We start from the raw sequence: 19,659 nt of genomic DNA, 5'->3' as shown, positions 1-19,659 counted from the left end.
TACTTGAAGATATATACTGAGTATTGACTCTATACTGACTATGATATCAGCGCATCATGAGAATGAAAAATGTATTTAAAACTTGTCTGCTGATGTGACCAACAAATATTGTCTGTGTGTCTAAAGCCAGATATAATTTATTCCTTTGTGCCATAGAACTTAACCATCTAGAAACCATTAAAAACCACCATCATTGCACTGGTTGACATCTTTATACATTACTCTGAACACGCAAACTGCGGTTTATTTTGAGTCACCCCACACACACCATACTGCTGCTGTAAATCCTTGGCTGTGAATAGTCCGCAACAAATGTTCTCTTCAGTCAGCTGTTAGCCAGCTGTTTTAGGCAATTACTGAGTATTTTATCAAAAAAATTATTAAAAAAATAGATGAAACTATATGTTTGTGACCAGTTTTTAAAGATTCAAATCTTCATTAGGGACCAGAGGGCTTTGGGCTGAGTGTCACAGACTGGGTGGGGAAGTCTGAGAGAAACTGACCGACAGGTTTTTGGTTTTGGTGTTTTCATAGGATTTGTTGACAATAAAAATGTATGACAAAACACCATCCTCATTCTTTAAAGAATCCCTAAAGGATCTGAATTTATCCATATCTGCCTTGTTGATTCATTACAGTGCTGCTGGCCTGTTACTTATGTCCCCTGCTCTGTATGCTCTGCACAGGAAGTAGCATCAAATATCTAACCGCAACCTACAAATCCATAACATTATTATGTTTATCTTCCCCTGTCTCTGGGCCATCAATCAGAATTCTCAGATCACAGTCATAACTTCCTCCTGGATCTCATCCCGGTATTTTTGTAAAGACCTCTATAGCTGAAAGGAAAAATGAAATATATAGGAAAAAATGCTACCTGAATCATGGTGAAAGCAAAGCTGCCTTTGGAAACAATGACACTCCTATTGGGAGGAATGATTCCACATGCGGGAATGTGTTCTCACTCTGTTTAAATGATTCCAGACACGCTGCTCTCCCTATCGGCTTTACGCGGGTGCATGGGCAGCAAGCACGCACGTGCATGAGAGTATATGCACAAAAATACACACATGCATACACATACACACCACCCCATCCATCCACCACAATCACACACTCAGCGCTTGGATATTTTAGCAGTAAGGGCTCCACCGATCTGCAGCACCCATGAGATTTTTGCTGCAGCATCACTTGTCACTGACTTGTTATGGCATTTGGCATCAAAGACCAGGAGACAGTTGTTACTGCAAATGTAAACCCAGCTGCTCTGCCACCTCTGTGTTTGAGTCTTACTCAAAGAACTGTAGCTTAAGTACCACCACTGGAAGAGGCAATGGATCAACGTCACTCAAAAATGTTCATAATGGTCTTTTTATGTTATTGCAGTCCACCCAACAGCTTCCTTTCGTTAAAGCCAGGATTTGGCATTCTTTGACAGCCAGATGCTTGACCTAGAAAAAAAAAGACTTCTGGGTGGTGCCAACCTCTCTTATTAAGAGCAGGATTTAGGAACTACAACAGCAGTCAATATTTTTACATTAGCAGATTAACTGACTTGTAAGTGAAAGGGGTCGCTCATAGTGACAAACCCATAAAGATTTATCATCCAATTCTGCAATTCGCCTCAGCTCTAAAGAGCATTTTAGCATCTTTAAGCTAATTGTTCTGGTTCACTCTCAGCACTGTCATCAGCTTGACTTAAAACAAAAAAACAAAAACAAAAAGCTACCAAACAGCACACACACTGATGTAGCAACTAGCTAGTGAACAATGAAGCATTTATAGCAGCTTGAGAGCCAGAGAGACAGAGAGAGGCTTCCTCTAGGGGGCGGAAGAGAGTTAAAGGACGACATGAAGGGGTTACAGGATGCAGGAAGTGGGGTGAAAGGCAGGTGAATGCAGGTGTTGTAAAAACAATAGGAGGTTAGTTATTCTAGTTTTGGCGGATGGAGCAGCAGCAGTGGATGTGACATGCAGCTCTTGGAGGCAATTAAGGTACTTTTAAAGCCCTAGTTTAGTGATTGACGCAATTTGCGTCAAGTTCCTGTTCCTTCATGGATTAATAACTGTCAAATCTGAACACACAGACTTGAACCACGTATTTTTCGATTCAGTATGACTTGCACTTTCCGAGGATACCCTCGTCTCCTAACACACGTCCATACATCCTCCTCGAAAAGAGAAAACATAATACGCTCCTTAATACGCCAGAACTTGAATAAGAATAATCACGTTTTTGAGTTTTCTTCAATATCAGAGTAATCCGGTAATATTTATCTGGAGATCCACTGGTAGATTGCAAAAAGGAACTGCTAATAGCTAATTCGGCATACATTTAATGGTACCGATTTGGCAAAATGTAAACAAATAATGGATTAAAACAAACTTGGCTCAAGTTATAGCACAAAGCAACAACTGAGTCCAATGCTACCAAATGATGAGAAATTAAGCCTCAAAACCAAATAGCTTGCGAATGAAATCACCACTCATAATAAAAGCTACTGTTGTTCCTGGATGTGTAAAATATCAATTGTAAAGGTGATGGTATGTGTTGTGTTTACTGCTTGATTCAGCTGCCCCCAAGCGACCTAAAAAACAGTTATGGCCCCTTAAAGTTAAGTTGACAGATCATTGATCAATACTTTTAAAGATATTGTGAATACTATTGATGAGGTGTTACTGTCTCTATCAGGAACAGAGGTTCCAAATGTTAAGATGACTCAAAGAAAGAAACTAATCTTGTAAAATACTAATGTAAAACTCATATGGTTTTCCACTACTCTTCCAACCCAGTCCTGTCTTTAAGAATAATGGCTTTTGATTGGCTTGTTGCAGAAGCTTGTGGGGGGACGCATAGGCACCGCAGCTTACAGGCAACATGGAAACAACGCTCCATCCACCCCTGGTTACTGAAACCCAAAACCACGATGTTGGAAATCTCCCAATCCATACACTGTGGGAGGTGATGAACATGGAAAATGGTGAGCTACTGTGCCGCTGCTACAGCTTTTACCTTTTCCACTGTAACTGTCAGGTTAAATACCGTTAACAGTTTGGATGGAGGGGACTGGCCACAAAGATGAAACGGGTCCATGTAGGATATCTTCCAAAATTACTCATCGGCCAAATTTTACGGCTCTTTATTGAAGCGTTGCATTGTTGCAGTGCCATCAATGGAAGATATAGTCAGGACCTTGCTGCAAGTGGAACAAAATGGCCCATTCATATTGTCAGTGTTGTGGGTGATATGAGTGCAGTACTCTGTAATCTATTTCATCTGTTTTTCCATATCTCCAGCCACAGTTGTCTCTTTGGTCCTCCATGGAAGCACACACAGGCCTAATCAAGGAATTAAGTCAATGTGGTTTGCATTTTAGTCACTTTTTTTTTGCTTGGAGGTACAGCAACATTGTCTGTTGGCCCAAATCTCTTCCAATGCAACAAATTAGAATCTTTTGGCCTTGAATGCACCAGATTTTATCATTTCTACCAGTACATCTGATAGCCTTTATTAGCCATATCCATGTCGGACACACTACATTCGAAGAAGCTAAGATTAAATGAAACAGTAAAATGAGTGGAACAGCTTTGAGCCAGGATTGTAAAAAAAAAAAGAAAAAAAAAAGTGCAAGTATTATTTACAAGTTTTGATCCTTGATCTGCAACATTTTCCTTACACAGTTGGAGTTGGAAAGCCCTTCTAGATGTGACTAAGCAGAAAGACATGTGATCCACGGTGTGTAATTTGGAGGCAAAGTCATGATTTGAATTCCTGATGCTTGAAGGAGTTACTTAGATGCCAGCCCAAAGCCTTGGCTTCTGCTATCAAATTGTTTTCTCATCTTTTTTACTCTTATTCAACATCTTTTCAACATGTAGTTACATGGATGGTGGCACTAATGATAACCTTAGGAATCATGAATGTCTATATCAGATTTCATGGTAATCTGTCAACCTCATGGTGACACACTAGTTAAAAAAAAGTCAGGGAATCACCAAAGTTGTTAGGGTTCATCGTGTGAGAACCAGAACTCTCTGTAGAAAATATGCCAATCCATTTTTGAGACATTGAGATATTACACTGGATAGTGAAAACTTTTACTTTCTGCTGGCACTAGATGAAAAGTCAGGGGATCACCAAAGTCACGAGGATTTATCCTTAGTTATTTCAATCTGGATACAGCTGTGGGCCAAAAGACAGACTGTCATTGTTATCCGTAGACCCACATCACTAACATGGCTAAAAACCTCTGAATGAATGTAGATTTAAGTAGTCAGGTTTTCAATGCCAGCATGATTGAACATGAAAGAACACAGAGGTTCTTATTAATCTTTTTCTCAGTTACGAGTCATGTAGTGTCAATCATAGCCTTAACTTTTCACCCTATTAAGTTTCTCCACATTTGGAGCAAAGTAAATCAAGCACTAATTTGCCGTATCAAATCCTCCAATTTTTTGATAAATAGTCCACACTGTGCCAATTTAGCTGATGATTCAGATGTTGATTTATTAGTGTTCGTACTCTGGCTTCATCATTTGTATCATACTTTCCTCTTATTTATTCACATAATAAAAAAGCATGGCCACCCATTCATGAGAAAAAAATATAACAAGCCAAGGCAGGTTTTCAGGCTGCTTTGAGAAGACACCTGGAACTCAAATTGTTACTGGTTTCATTCCCAGTGCTGAGTCCAGTAATGTCAGAGTCGCCTTTAAGAGCTCGTAGGAGTATGTATCCAAAGAGCTTCAAAAACTGCTAAACACAAAGCTAAAATTAACCAAATACCAAAATGCAGCTCAGAACACAGCTGGATTCAATAAATATGCCAATATATATTTGGGCGGAGCTGTTATCTTTAAAGGGTGATGGCTGGTTGGAAAAGGAGTCTCCCGAGTGACTGCTTTTATGACTGGAAACCCCTGCTTGCCTACCCACTCATTAAGATGTCAGAAGGAATATACCTGTTGCAATAAAAAGTTAGCCAACAGACATTTGCTTAGTCACTAAACTGTGAGCAGTGGCATTTAACTCCAGCATAAACTCTGTCGGGGCAGTCCTCGGCACATCAGTGGAAAGAAAAACTCAGTGTTAAAACCTCACCACCAACCTCGAACAACCTTGCAGGACAGTTTCAAATTTTTTTTTTTTTTTTTTTTTACAAGTTTATCTTAAAGCTACCATGACTATCAGCAGTGCTAACAGGCAATGTTTTGAAAATTGACTCCTTGTTTTGTTTATATCTCATGCGTGCAAAGGAGGACACACACGGTGCGATACAGTCTGCTGCTGCTGTTTTCATGTTATTCCAACGGCCGGTGCTAGTGCATCAAAAAAACATGGCAAAGTGACAGAAAAGGCAGGAGAGAAGAAGAGTGTTATAGCGACACGGATGTAAACACAGCAGGTGTCAAAATGCAGTGAAAACTGTCTTGCAAATGTTTTATGAGAAAGGAAGCGCATCAACATGATTACTCGGCCTCAAGGGTTCATACGCTGCATTTTAGTGAGAAAAGTCCAGAGAGTTTCTCTAACACATTCACATACTTATACACCGAAGAGTCAAAATTAGCTTCCTGGGACTGCTGAGCAACAGGGCACATAATCTAATACAAAGAGAGAATTCTGGTTGTTTCTGTAGAAAATATCCACTTGATTTGGCTGAGACTGACACTGTCTAATCCAGGTTGGATTTTTGCACAGAATGACGCTGGTTGCCAGTAACATCAAGATGCAAAAACTGCCAACTGAACTGACCAAACCGAAACACTGAGAGCCACCGACAAATGTAAGTCAAATATCATTTCCTTTCGGAGAAGAGAGAGAATTATTTATTGTATTTATTTATGTATAATATATTGTTTATATATTGTCTTTAACTTGCTAGGTGTCGACTAACTTGACCTGATAGCTGCTAACTCTCTCCGGCTAGTTGCTAAGTAGCAGTTGCTGTCTGTGTGAGAGTGCAGTGGGTTTATCAGAGCTGGTTTGATGAAAATGGCTGACTGTAACTGTACAGAGTTGGTGAGAACTGTTAGATTGATCACAGAGACCAAAACAATAAAATAAAAGAGATTAAAGAGCTCAACAAAACACTATAGTCATTTAATCAGCTGTAAGGAATATAAATCAATAAATGCACTGAGCTGCATTCACATGTGATGACTGAACAGATTTTGTGATTTACTGTTAACCTCCTCAAACTTAACCTAAGTCCCAGATCCCATCCCTCTCCAAAGATCGATCTTCCTCTGCACACACAAGAATGTGTGTGAGAATTTTCTCATTCGAAACAACTGCTATTGTACAAATGTCAGAGTGAAACTGAATTCTCTAAATAAAAATTTTTATGCAGAGCATCAAAGATGACAGAGATTTATGCTTATCCACAACAAACAAAAGTAATGAAGAACATTCATGGCCTGTGAAAACAGCAAATCCCAAAGTTCTCTAAATCCAATAAGGTTCATGAGTTCAAGCATCTCTGGTGCACAAGCCGTGTGCCTTCATCTGCCAAGTTCTCTGCTTTCTCTTTGTGCTCTTATTGCCTTTTTTTTTTTTTTGACGGTAATTTCTCGTCTTCTCTCATCAGCTGCAGTCTCTCTACAGGCGCTTTTTGACTTTATCTCTCTTAATTGTCATTCTAGTTTAAAGCTGAAAACCCAAAGTCAGTAGTTCTTAAGTGAACTGCATTGTTTGACATTCTTAATTTGTTTCCTCAAGTATGATAACAGGACATGACTTAGTGAGTTTTGTCTGTGCCTGGCTGTTTGTCAGCCCCCACACTCGGTGTCAGCCAGTCCCTCTCTGCTATCAGTTTTTACTGCTGACGGCTGGAAACAGGGCTCAGGGAGACTTTGGCTCATGAAATACGAGATGCTTGGGGCATGTTTAGATTATAACAGACCTCTCCACTTAACTGGCCATAACACTGTTCACTGCAGAGAGCAAAGGCATTCATCACACAGACTTGACAAGAAACATAAAAATAGGATGGCCTCTCTTCATCTGTCACTCCTCTGGTACAGTTGGAGGTGATATCTGATCTCTAGGTTTGTAACTATACAGACCTACCTCTGCCCTGCCCTCCAGAATTTCTGCCTTTTATTGTTCAGTTTTGCTCTAGATTATTCTGTAAATGTATTTGTTTATATACTCTCAACATTCAGTTTACCATTACATCATATGTACATGACATATGTACATATGTCAACAGCTACTGCATGGATAGCTATGACATTTGGCACAAATATTTCCAGAGTTTCCCCCTAGCGCCACCATGAGGTTGATGTTTGTGACCCTGAGTGAAATATTTTAAAAGTTTGGTTACCTGTAGAACTAATAACATCTCCCCCCAGCCTCAGCTGCACTTTGCCTTTAGTGTTAATCAGCAAATGTTAGTGTGCTTACACACTACACTAATGCAAATGAAGTAGATATTATAAAGTGGCATGTTAACATTGTTGAATTATGTCTAATGTAACAGGCAATCTGTGGGATGATTGACACGGTGGTACCAGAGTTTAAGTCAGCAGGTATCCTGTAGTTATGTGTCATGTGACATTGAAATTAGGCCGCCATTGGCATCAACGACGTGTCATCCCCCCTCGGTCGCCGTTTTCACGAGTTTGAAAATACGCCGGTGATCCCTCCCCTTCCACTATGCAGCCAAGATGGCGACCTTTGAGGGTGAGAAGTGTCCCTCATTTTGCACCACCCGGGCACTTGGAGTGCACTGCATGGTGCCACACTTGTCAAAGTGAGCGCCCTTATGCACTCAAAATAGCAGGTGTGAATACGGAAGTACGTGAATGGGGAGACAGCGTGAGTGTTTGGTCATGTGACTTGTATCTGCTTATTAGCACAACATGTCAAATCAGACATCCCTCAGCCCGTTTGTGAAAAGTTGCAAGGACACGCTGACAATTTTTATTAAAATATAGTTGTTGGATCATAACATTTGTGTTTTATTGCTGTTTAATTGTTGGCTGTTATGTGGCTATTTAAAACATATGTCCTGCAGTAGTTCTATGTGGCCGTAACTCTGGATTATTAACAGCCATCTTGGTTGTGAAAAAGAAAGTGTAGCGTAAACTCTGAGTGGTATGTGCCAGTCCTGCTGTGTCCTCTGGTGTTGCGTCAGCTGTTGCTTTTTTTTCCCTCTGTGTGCTCTGACAGTGCGTAGTACAGTAAGTGACGACTTTGCACTGTAAAAACCAGGTGACCTTACAAAATTTGAAAGTGAAAGCGCACCTTCCCACGTCCTAACAATCTCCCACTAGGTGAGGTTGTCTGGGCACCACATGCACCTATAATAAGCATGCCCAGACAAACATACATTCCACTCAGTGGTTATGTGGTCTGGTGTGTCTAGCATGTATCCCTCTCCACCCACCAGCCACACACTGCCTTCTAGCTGGATAATTCATAGTAACGAGGAGCTCTTGAGGTTAGGTCCTACTTGTGATTTAGCAGAGGACGTTTGAGTTCAGAGGAGCTGCTTGTAACTTTGTTCTTATTGCGGCTTGTGAGGCACATTGATGAAGGGAGCCGTCATTCAACCAGAGGACCTGGGTTCAGGGGAACCCTGTCACCCAAGTGAAGTGACTTTGAGCACCCTCTGAATTTCTACCTGCCCCAGGGTTGCTGAGTGATATGTTGAGGATTTTTTTCCACAGTCATCAGGAGATACCATTCTGAGAGTCATGAGGACATGCTGCTGTACATTTAGTAGGAAGAAGTTTCCTGGACACTGTATAGCGTTTTGTGTGCATCACAATGTACAGACATACAGAAAAATGCTCCCTCGTGCATTTAGTAGAACTCAGAGCAGTACTTCTATTGAAGTCCTGGAACAGCAGTTACACCGTAATACTGAATATCTGTGTAAAAGTAAAACTCTTGAATTCAAATGCCTGTAAATCTGCGGAGAAGTGTAGTAGTCTACTGTTTCTGGAAAGCAGCAAGAGGAATTTTATTCTGAAACTTGAAAGCACTCAGATTAAAAGCTGCCTCCAATAGAAAAATAAAGCCACAGGGCAACGTTTTCAAGACATTCTTGTTTTTATAGCTGCACTGGGCAGTAGCCTACATAGAGTAGAGACTTATTATAGGATAATTATACAATGTCATCTTGGTAAACATTTGCGGTAAATGCATCAGTTGTAATCATATGCTTCCAACTACCAAGGGGGCAGCTCTGGAGTCCAGCCTTCCTGAAAATTGTAGACTGCCCCTGAAATGCAAATCTATAAGGAGCTGTCAGTACATTTCGTCGGCTGTCCAAGTCTGTGTTTGAAAGAAAAACTGAAGACTTCAGCTTTGGTTGTTCAGATTTCCTCTCCGCCAGCGCAGGAGGGCTCGTCAAATTGAACCAAACATTTTGGGCCACGGTCCCAGGAAGCAACATGAACAAGAGGTTCTGACATGTTCTGCCAAACAACTGACAAAAAATAAAACAGCCAACCAACTACCAGAGAGCCAATATGCACAGCCAGGCAGCTTTCTCCTGCTGAGTATGCACAAGGCCAATCGAATCAGGTCGGGGACAAATAATTCAAACAATACACACTCCAATATCACAAAATTAGCCACAGAGTTAATTCAAACCAACTTAACATTTTACAGAGTCAACCTTTCTGCTCATATTCTCAGAATCAAACTTTTTTTTTTTTTTCAGCACTAGCAGCCAAATTTCAACCCATTAAAGTCTCGATCACTGTGTTTTAGTCATGGCATGTCGGTCGGTCGGTTGTTTCTCCAATTTGGTCTAGAGTGATTGCCATGAAATTTTCCCCAGAGGATGAAGCCTAACGACTTTGGTGATTCACTGACTTCTCCTGATGTCGCGCCGCCAAATTTGTCCTTTTATCTGGTGAAACATCTTAACCTCTACCAGATGGCTCAGGTGATCCCCAGACTTTTCCCTCTGGTGCCACCATGAGGTTCACATTTGTGCTTTTTGAGTGAAATGTTTCAACAACTATTGGGTGGATTGCCGTGAAATTTGGCACAGATGTTAATGTACCTCATAGGATTAACTGTAATAAAGTTGGTGATTTCCTGAATTTCCATCTAGCAACATCCTCTGGTCAATTTTTTTTTTTTTTTTTTTTTTTTTTAAATTTCCACCTCTTTGGTTTATGACCATGCAAAACTAATGACATTCCAATCAGTCTTGGCTGCATTTTAGCATTGCTGCTGTTGAATTATCAACAGTCTGCCTAATTACAGCCTCACAGAGCCACTAGCATAGCAGCACAGGTAGAAAAGCCATGCTTCCCTCGAATCAGCATCTGCCACCAAAGTGCTCATGAGCAACACATGCACAGTGGCTGACAGAAAACTGTGGGTTTTAAAGCTACTACCAGATGTGAATGTGTTTAAATATTCAGATTCTCAGCAAATGTGCCAGAGTGAATAAATGTTTAAAAACTGCGTGGCCCTAATAAATCAGACCACTAGGCCTGCACACCCTGCAGTCTAAAACAACTAATCAAACCCACACTTGCACACACAGGAACAGCACTTGGCCTTATTTTGAAAGGGAGTCCAGGCATGTAGCCACTGATCTGCATTCCTTTTTTTAATACTTAATCCTTATTACAGTATGCATGATCCAAACTGTTATTATTTAATCAGCCACAACTGTACAGTGCTGTGCTAACTCTCCAGCACACTGAGCATCAGCTAAGACTGTGGCTCTAATTTCTACCTTATGATAAAACACTGTAAACACTGACAAATGTTACGAAATGTAGTTTGGGTTTGTGTGACAATGGCTGCCATCGCACTGCTAAGTCCACCTTTCATCGGTGCATGTGGAAAACCAAATCAAGGGGAGGGCTCTATAGCTACCACCTGTGCTTTCAATCATTTGTTCCAGTCATCTTTAACCATTAATTATTTTCAGGCCTCAGGAGCCCTGCTGTCCAAAAGAAGAAGAAGAAAAAAAAAAAAAGGGCTCCTTGAGGAAACTCCCAGAGTCTGGAAAACATTTCCTTTTGGCCACTGAAGCTTTTATATTAGCCATCGGCCCATGTAGGGGCTATTCAGGCTCTTTTTTCTCATTCTTAGGCTTTCAGGAAACTTCTAAAATAACAGCTCCACCCCACCACTTAATTTGCATTTAGTGTGTTGCATTTGGTTTAGCGCCTCTCCTCCTGTATCTGCTGCTCCATGCCTGTTCTTATGAGCTCATTTTGGAAACATTGAGAAAACAGTGCAACTTATTTGTAATGAATTAATTTATTTTATTTATTGTGTTATTTCCCATTAAGTCTTTATTTTTAACTTTGATGAAGAGGAATCTTTCAGTGTGCTTCTAGTATCTATCTGGGATACTGCACTGTGTCCTGTAATTAGGTTGCTGTGGGATGTAGTGATGCTCCGCTTGATGCTGCTCAGACTTCTTCCTCAGCACAGGGGGCGGGTCCCGAGACAACTTTCCCGGCTGGTGATTTGATGAACGGAGGATTTTCCAGTGTCAGTATCTTGCTGTCGGTTCAGGTTCACTCTTGCGGCGTTTGTCCAGCCTCCTGACGGTACGCAACTCCCAGGGAACGGAGTGGTTTGCGCTTCTTTCTTTTTTTTTCATGAAAGCCCTTCACCATCAGTCTGAGAGCTGGGCTTAAGCGGGAGCGGATCTGAAGGGCCCAGTCTGGCTGTGATTGGCATCTCTATACTTTCACACATGGCGCTGTAGTATAAGCACACTGTTCTTTTGTGGATTGTGGAAGGGACCGAATTTGATTAAAAGTCGCCCGTTCTCTGTTCAGCTGCGGGCGCTCACCATGGAGATGCAAAGGTGGACCACCAGGTGGAAAACGAAAAGGTGGCTATGGGACTCAACGCTAACCGCATTGGTTACATTAATTTTAATTCTACAAGCTGCCAATGTCAGTGCAGGTAAGAAGCTGCGTGTCGCTGCACACCTCAGTCACATGTGGCAACTCCAGGACAGCCCGTCCTGTAGGCTGGCACACAGCACATAGGTGTTAGTAGCCTTAGGTGGTAGCTGTCAACTTTTACTCCAATTATCTTCTGGCAAATAAACTCACATTTACGCAGTTTGTGCACTTTTTTTCAAATGCTAATTAGACCTTATCAACCCTCTCCAACATCCCCTTTTTTTTTGTTTTTATATTAGAAGCAATCTGATGTTGATTGACACCAAATCAAATGACTACACCGCATCCAAGTTACTTGTAACTTTTAAAGGTGTCCTCTGTGTCACCACAGTTTGTTGAGGAATTTTGAAGTTGCAACCTTTATAACTCGCCTGAAACTTTTTTGTAATGTGTCCAAATTCATGTGTTATTGATTGTGATAGAAGATTTATTTCTGGCCAGACCGACATAGATGCGACTGACAATAAGATTCCTCTGAGTATCAGAATAGGTGAAGTCTTCCTTCCAGGTGTGGTCAGCAGGGAGAGGATTCACAGTGTTGATTTCTTCTTGCGACAGATACACCCCGGTGGTCCGCGTCAACAAACAAAAAAAGTGTGCGTAAAAATGATGAGTGGGCAATGATGGCACTCACTGGGGGTCAAGATGCTTGTCTGACTTACACTTCGCTGCATGATTCCAGATGTTAATATTATCAACGACAATCATCCTTTGTGTATTTGGATCCCACCATCACTTGGCAGTCGTACTCGAAATCGTTTTACACATAACTTTTACGCACGACGACTAGTGATGTAACTAGAAGCTCACAGATAGTGCGTTACTTTTTTTCTTTTCCAAAACGTCAGTGGAGTAAGAGCCTAATGATACAATCATATTCACTATAGGCATACAGTTGGCACAAAACTTTATTTATTATTTTGTCCGATAAGCTGCGGGTTGATACCACACTCTTGACAGTTGTCAACAGAGTTTACAGTAGCACAGTGTAACTGGAGAAAAAAAAAAAAAAAACTATAGGCTGTGTGCTGAATACACACAATAGTGGAATTTTTGGAGTGAAATTCATACTGTGGCCTGAAGGATCACCATCTTTCCACATTATCTGGGCTCCCACTGAGTCCAAGGAGGGGCGTTGATGGAAAAAAGGAAAAAAAAAAAAAATCTAGAGTATTTTCTCTCCTTTTAAAACACATATGTGGGTCACATTAACCACTTCTTTTATATTGCCTTTGTCTGTGAAGTCACAAAGACATCCATACTGTACTGTGGCGTTAGCCAGGATAAATCTGTGTGTGTGCGTGTGTGTGTGTGTGTCTATTTGGATGTCTGTTACTCTGTAATATTTGTGGTTTTGACATCAGACCAGTTATTATGCAGCCCTTTTGAAGACTTGCCTTCTTGTATCAGAGCCATAATAGTGGCAGAAATGAAGTTATTTAAAAATGGCTTTATGAAAATTTTAATCAGAGGCTGATATATAATAGTGGGTCATTAGCGTAATGTATTGCATCCTGTCTAGACATTAACTATCTGAAGTCCCACCCACTTTGAACCATCATCATCCATTGTTTGTCCTATGATGCATAAAGAAATCATTCAGCAGAGGGCAAATTGCAGAGAGCTCCCCCAAAAATGAAAAGATCATTAAAGCAAATACCACAGTGGCGTGGCTTGCCCATTGCCCATCTTTCCTCACTCTGACTGATATTTAAACTAACCATAATTGCATGATGTGCTAGCAAACATTTACAGGCTTTCCAGTGTATTTTAATTGCTGCCTATGCTGCCAACTCTCAGTAGATGGCAGTGACACGAAATAGACCGACAAGACATCCCAAGATGCTGCTGCACGACCACAGAGCCACAGAGGCATTAAGTCAGAATGTCACAGATTTAAAAGTTAATCACAAGCCTAAACTTAAACGTTAAACTGTATGGCTCTCTGATGAATTATGGGATTGGGGGTGGGGGGTGCTGGAATGGAAATTTAGCCCATTCAGCTGAAAATGGTATTTTAATGTGTTAGGGTCTGCTGGTGAATGTGCTTTAATGATTTTAACAGAGGTTTGCTCATGTCACTACATGCTTCACTGCCTCAGGGGAAATCACTCTCCTTTGTCATGCTTGTAGCTTGTTAACATGGCAGATAGTATATCACAAGTCCCCGACAGCAGTCAGGAAGATGTGTCATTAAAAATCAGAGAGACTGACGAATTACCCCTCAGACAAGACTGTGGAGAGTCTGAGAATGCGCTGGTACCTTTAACGCGAGAGAACCGTCTCCTCTCTCTTGTGGTTTTCATCCTTATCATTAGAATATGTTTTATTTCTTTTTCAGGGTGGAGGGATGGGAGTCGTTTTTCAGGATGTGCTCAGGGTATAGCATGCTGGCTCTAACTCCTGCGAGACTGAAAAACTCTTATAAAGTTCTGCCTACTCATTTGGGGTCTTTAATGGTTTTGGGATATTGCCTGTTTTTCAGGGCTTCTGTGAAGCGATGGTTGTGGAAGGAGAGGGGCTGCAGAGTCGGGGGTGCGGGTGGGCGGGTGTGTGTGATGGTGGTGGTGCTGGTGGTTTGGGGGGGGGGGTCCAGGCCAATTCAGCACATCTGGAATATATGAGGCCTTGAGGTATGCAGTAATGCAGAAAGGCATTCTCAAACTCACAAAGAGACCTTTAGTCCAAGCTTTCTTTTTTTTCTTTTTCAAGAACCAGTAGCTCTTTACTTGGGACAATATTCAGAAGAGCCACAGACTATTTTCCTTTTTATGAGGCATTTGGTGTGAGGTTTAAAACTTGGCGTATGGTTTTTCACATTTGTATTTTATTCTGCCTTTGAGGCAGTCTGGTAGTCTTCAAGACAAAATGAACCTGAATCTGTTGAACTGCTCTTTCCTCAATGTCAGTCATAGAGAAGAAAAGTTACTGTGTGACTGAAGTTAACAGAAATCAAAAGAAAAGGCATTCATCTCCGCTTGATTTTCCCGACATACTGTTTGCTTGATGCTTATACTCTCAACAGTTCAAATTCATGAACTGCAGCATCAGATGACTTTGAAAAACTGAGCATGTGCTAGAATGAAACGAGTCTGATCCAACACTCAAGCTGTTATTTTGCTGGTCAGAGGAGAAGTAGCTACAGGGATGGGGCCTTCTTAGTTTAGTCTCATGTATGTTTTAGTTAGGGGGGGGGGGGGGGGGGGTATGGGGAGTGGTGCCAGTGCCATAATGGGTTCAGCATGTGGACTAGTAGCTCCACCCCTCAGACCCCCTCTTGGTCACTAAAAGCGAACAGGAACCGCACAATCAGCATTTCATGGCTTCACGTACCACATGACTCAGAAAAACGGAAAATGCGAACAATCATATATTTTTATAATAAAACCCTTTTATCTATGCTTATCTTATGCTTTAGAGTGATGTTGAAATGTGTAGAGCAACTGCAGAAAAGCATAGACTAACACTGTTTAGAGTCTACATTTTGCGTGAATTGAAAGAACATATGGTTCTTGCATTGACGCGGTAAAGGTTTATAACACTCCATTCCTTTACATCATATTCCTTCAAGTACTGCTCTCACGACCAGTCTAAGCTATGTTGGTTAGTCTATGTCTCTGGACCAACTTTTCTTCCTGGTTCATGCAGTTTAATAGAGTATTATAAGGCTGATAAAAGAGATTTCCTGCTATGTGGACTTCAAGAAAAGCTTCTGTCTGATCCCTTTGAATCATTTTCCCACAGTTTTCCTGCCGGTATCAAACACATGAATCCACATTTTTATTTCTAGGGAGATTTTCAAATTAAGCCTGTTATCTGCCATTCCTGAGAGCCCTTATCATCCCAGTGGGATTTTAAGCTGACCATTCAGACATTGTTTATCATTGCTGGGCCTTTTGAAGAGGACACGTCCCGCTTCTTGACTCACTGTAAAGTCAAATGAGTAATGTGATGTCTGGACACGGCTGTGCTGGTCACTGTGGTTTTTGTAACAGTTAAACAAGTAGCTTTTACTACTTTTGGGTTGTACCGAGTTTGGTTTGGAGTGGAAATATTAACCGTTAGTCATTTTATTGTCTTGACTGGACCTCTGCTCCTCTGTTGGCTTTTAATATTCTCTTTTTAGTTGGGTAGAATAGTTTCTGGCCAGTTTGCCGATCAAATTCTTCATTGGGCCAAGACATACTACTGTATTGTTGTGCGGTCTTAAAGTCTTTGTTCGTACTTCACAGTACAGCAGTGCAGAGATGTTACTGCATGTGGTGAATGTAACTGAATTACAAGGCTGTACATGTTACAACAATTATAATCAGAAAGCGTTTCATATGCCATTTTGAGTAAATGTCATCAAATTATTCGCAATTAAAATGCCATATTTAATTTAGAGACCCCTCACTAATACGGCTATGAAGTAATTAATCATAGTTTTAATCATGACTGCTTATTTAAATCAAGACTGTGTAACATTTAAAAAAGGACATAACATATTCTTCCTCTCACAAATACAAAGTTGAATTCCTAAGTAATTATATGAATTCTTGCTTATGTCACCACACTGCCTTCGCCTTACTTGGTCTGGTATGACTAGTATGTAATGGAGGCTAGTGTTAGCTAATGTTTGAGAACTTTAAATATATATTGCTGTCTAACCGACATAAATGATAAATTTCTCTGCTAGTATTACTGTGACACTACATTTAAGAATTAACTTTTGCCCTGTAATTGTAACTTTTGCAGACGGTGGCTAGTGTTCAGCAAAAGTTACATATTTGCTTAAATGATATCAGTTTGAAATACCTAAAAGCTGCCTATGAACACTGCAGCTAGACGGATACAATACTGTATGCATATGTGTATTTTATAATGAATGGATTACTTCAGTTGACACTGCCAAGTTTGGACAAGTAATAATTTAAGAGTCACTTTGTTGCAGTCACTGAGCAAAAGCCAGAATCAAACAATTTGTTCAAACCTACACTTTTCTCATGAGCAATTCCCTATGTACATTTACTGTTGTAAAACCACCACAGCACCCAACATGACCTCGAATTAATGGCCCACTCTTACTGTATATTTTAAAGCAAATGCAGCCTCAGGCAGACATGCATTAAATCACAAATGACGTTATGCTGTACGTCAACGCTCCTGTTTATACACTGGCCTTAAATCATACCCTGCTAGGCATCTTAAATTCCCCATAATCGCACTGTAACTGATGATGTGCCTGAGGGAATGGGAGAGATAGGGGTTTAAAAGCAAAAACAGTTACAGAAGGGGGGTTGGTGAAAGACGGTTATGAAGGCAGATTTAGAGAACTGCAGGAGAGAGACGACGTGAGAAGCAGCATTTGTGACTGCACTGCACAGTAGTTTCACCCCTGAGTTACAGGTCCATTGATAGAAAAGACTCTAGTAGTGTTAAGAAGCTTGTAAAGCTGCCCCCCTCTGTGTTCTCCTTATTCCAAAGACCAAGTGATCAGCAGCAATGAGTTTTATCATCCCATAGATGCTGTAGCTTTTAGCTGTGGGGGTAACAGTGGAGGTGAGGAGGGGTCCAATTATGTCTGCTGAGTGGTTCCTAACATTTTTACTGCTCCTCTGCCAAGGTAGCTCATAAACGAACAACTGGTTGAACTGACAGATTTGGCCAACAGTCCCTGAACAGGCAAGGGGTGTAATGGGTGTAAATGTTGACTTATCATCAAAATGCCAGCTCCTATTAGGGTTTCTGTTAACTGCAGAGATATGTTTACAGCGTACTGTGCGATTGCATGTGGCTTTTACAACATGTGCGCTCATGTTGCTCTAAAAATCGTTTTCTTCTATAATCTCATACATCATCTTCATTTTTGTATGTATATACAATATTTTATGTATATTTGACTGTTGCATGAATTCATTATTTTTATTTAGTCTTATTTCTATTGAAATAGTTTAATTTATACTTTAGCAGCATATACGTGATGGAATACATGACGCAGTCGTCCTGTGTTTCCAGCAGACTGAGAATTTACTTGTACGTTTAAGAGTTGACTGTAGACTTTTAACAGCTGATTTCTGATCAGGGAAGTCTTTTCCCAAATTATACAATTGCACTGGAATGCAACAAAATACAAGAATTTTCAAACAATCGATCTAATAAAAAACAAAAAACAAAACCCCTAAGAAACATCTTTTCACCCAAATACGTCTACAATGCATTCCCCAAATGCTTATTGCTGTGCAAATGTAATGTCATTTTGCAGTATAACTGGGTAATTTAATCAATTCTTTGTTCTGCCTCCACAGCTGAACCAGTGGATGTACTGAAGGTGCTAGACTTCCAGAGCTCTCCCGAAGGAGTACGGAAAACAACAGGCTTCTGCACGGCCCGGAGAGGATCCAAACCCGATGTAGCTTACAGAGTGGGAAAACAGGCTCAGATCAGCGCTCCAACCAAACAGCTCTTCCCAGGTAACTCCTCACCTCCCACAGATTACAGTAAAGCTGAACAAGGACACTCCAGACATTAAAGAGTGGATCTCACAAAAATTCTAATTCAATAATTAGTTTACGTGTAGGTAAACTGTTTAACATTTACCAGTTCAGCTGGGTTTGTTATGCTTTACACCATAGAAGTTGAAATGTTGGTGAATGCAGAAGTTTCTTGAAGATCACTTGCTGTGCTGTTCAGGAGATAGTTAGCATTTTTATTTTATTGCCTGTGTCACTTCTTGGAAGAAGAGAACGTACAATAAACACTTTTATCTGACATCTGAATTCTATTTGAGCAAATATTTGGGAAATTACAGGATCTCAGAGATGGGGGATGTCACTATATTTTGTGAGGAAGAGGGTATGTTTTTGTTTAAAACCTTGCTTATGCAGCTTTTGCTCAGGAACACTGACCTAATCTCACAATAAAACAAGCCACCCTGCTTTTAAATGAGACAAAGAGTCTACATCCATGCTAGCAGCTCCGTGAGACAGTGAAATACTAACATTGACATGCTAACATGGGCATGCTAACATGCAGAGGTATATTATTTACCATTTTCACCATCTTAGTTTAGCATTTTAACATGCTAACATTTGCTTATTAGAACAAAACCCAAAGTGCAGCTGATGCTGACAGGAATATAAGGATTTTTGCAGATATTCAGTCATAAACCAAAGAACTGGACAAATTTTGACCTAAAGGTAATGCTTGATGGAAAGTCAAAAGATCACAAAGGTTACTAAAACTCATCTGGAGAGGAACATGAACATGTCTATACATGATTTCATGGCAATCCATTCAGTAGTGGTAGAGATATTTCAGTCTAGACCAAAGTGGTGAGCACACCCACCAACTGACTGACAGTGCCATCCCTAAAACCATGCAACTTTTAAAAATTTTATGCCTGCTCAAACGAATAATTGTTTGAGGGAAAGTATTATATTACATTTGTTTTACTGTCTTGTACCACTTAATGGCAAACTAAAAACATCTTTAAGATGTATTTATTTCACAATAAAATAGCGAAAAAATGATGTAATGAATATCTTTAATGAACCCCTTTGCTACGCCCATGTATGCAGTGGTGTTTCAGTACGCTCCAAGAGCCCATAGGGGATGAGAGTCACTCAGCACATTGTGTATGAAATGTCATGTAAACATATGACTCAAGAAAGAAGAGCAACAGCAGATTTTAGTTACTTGATATTTTGGGGAAACCAACAATTTATGACAAAAAAAACCAATGAGAGGAATACTTCTTTTGATCTTTTGTGG

The 19,659-nt window shown here is 40.5% G+C and overlaps 1 protein-coding gene across 2 annotated transcripts in view; it reads left to right on the top strand.

Moving 5' to 3' along the window:
* The first annotated feature begins 11,627 nt into the window (after nucleotides 1-11,627).
* LOC111231096 (collagen alpha-1(XI) chain-like) overlaps nucleotides 11,628-19,659 on the top strand; it is an 86,586-nt gene continuing 78,554 nt past the window's right edge. For both annotated transcript variants that reach the window (XM_022758083.1, XM_022758082.1), the window contains exons 1-2: nucleotides 11,628-11,905; nucleotides 18,195-18,359. In XM_022758083.1, the coding sequence (XP_022613804.1) occupies nucleotides 11,791-11,905; nucleotides 18,195-18,359 (280 nt within the window). In that variant the 5' untranslated portion in view covers nucleotides 11,628-11,790. The remainder of the gene's footprint in view (nucleotides 11,906-18,194; nucleotides 18,360-19,659) is intronic.

Source organism: Seriola dumerili, unplaced genomic scaffold (assembly GCF_002260705.1).
Source record: "Seriola dumerili isolate Sdu_G_001 unplaced genomic scaffold, Sdu_1.0 BDQW01000291.1, whole genome shotgun sequence".
Classification (NCBI taxonomy): Eukaryota; Metazoa; Chordata; class Actinopteri; order Carangiformes; family Carangidae; genus Seriola; species Seriola dumerili.
The sequence above is the reverse complement of the archived record's forward strand: the minus strand, read 5'-3'. Positions and strand labels throughout refer to the sequence as shown.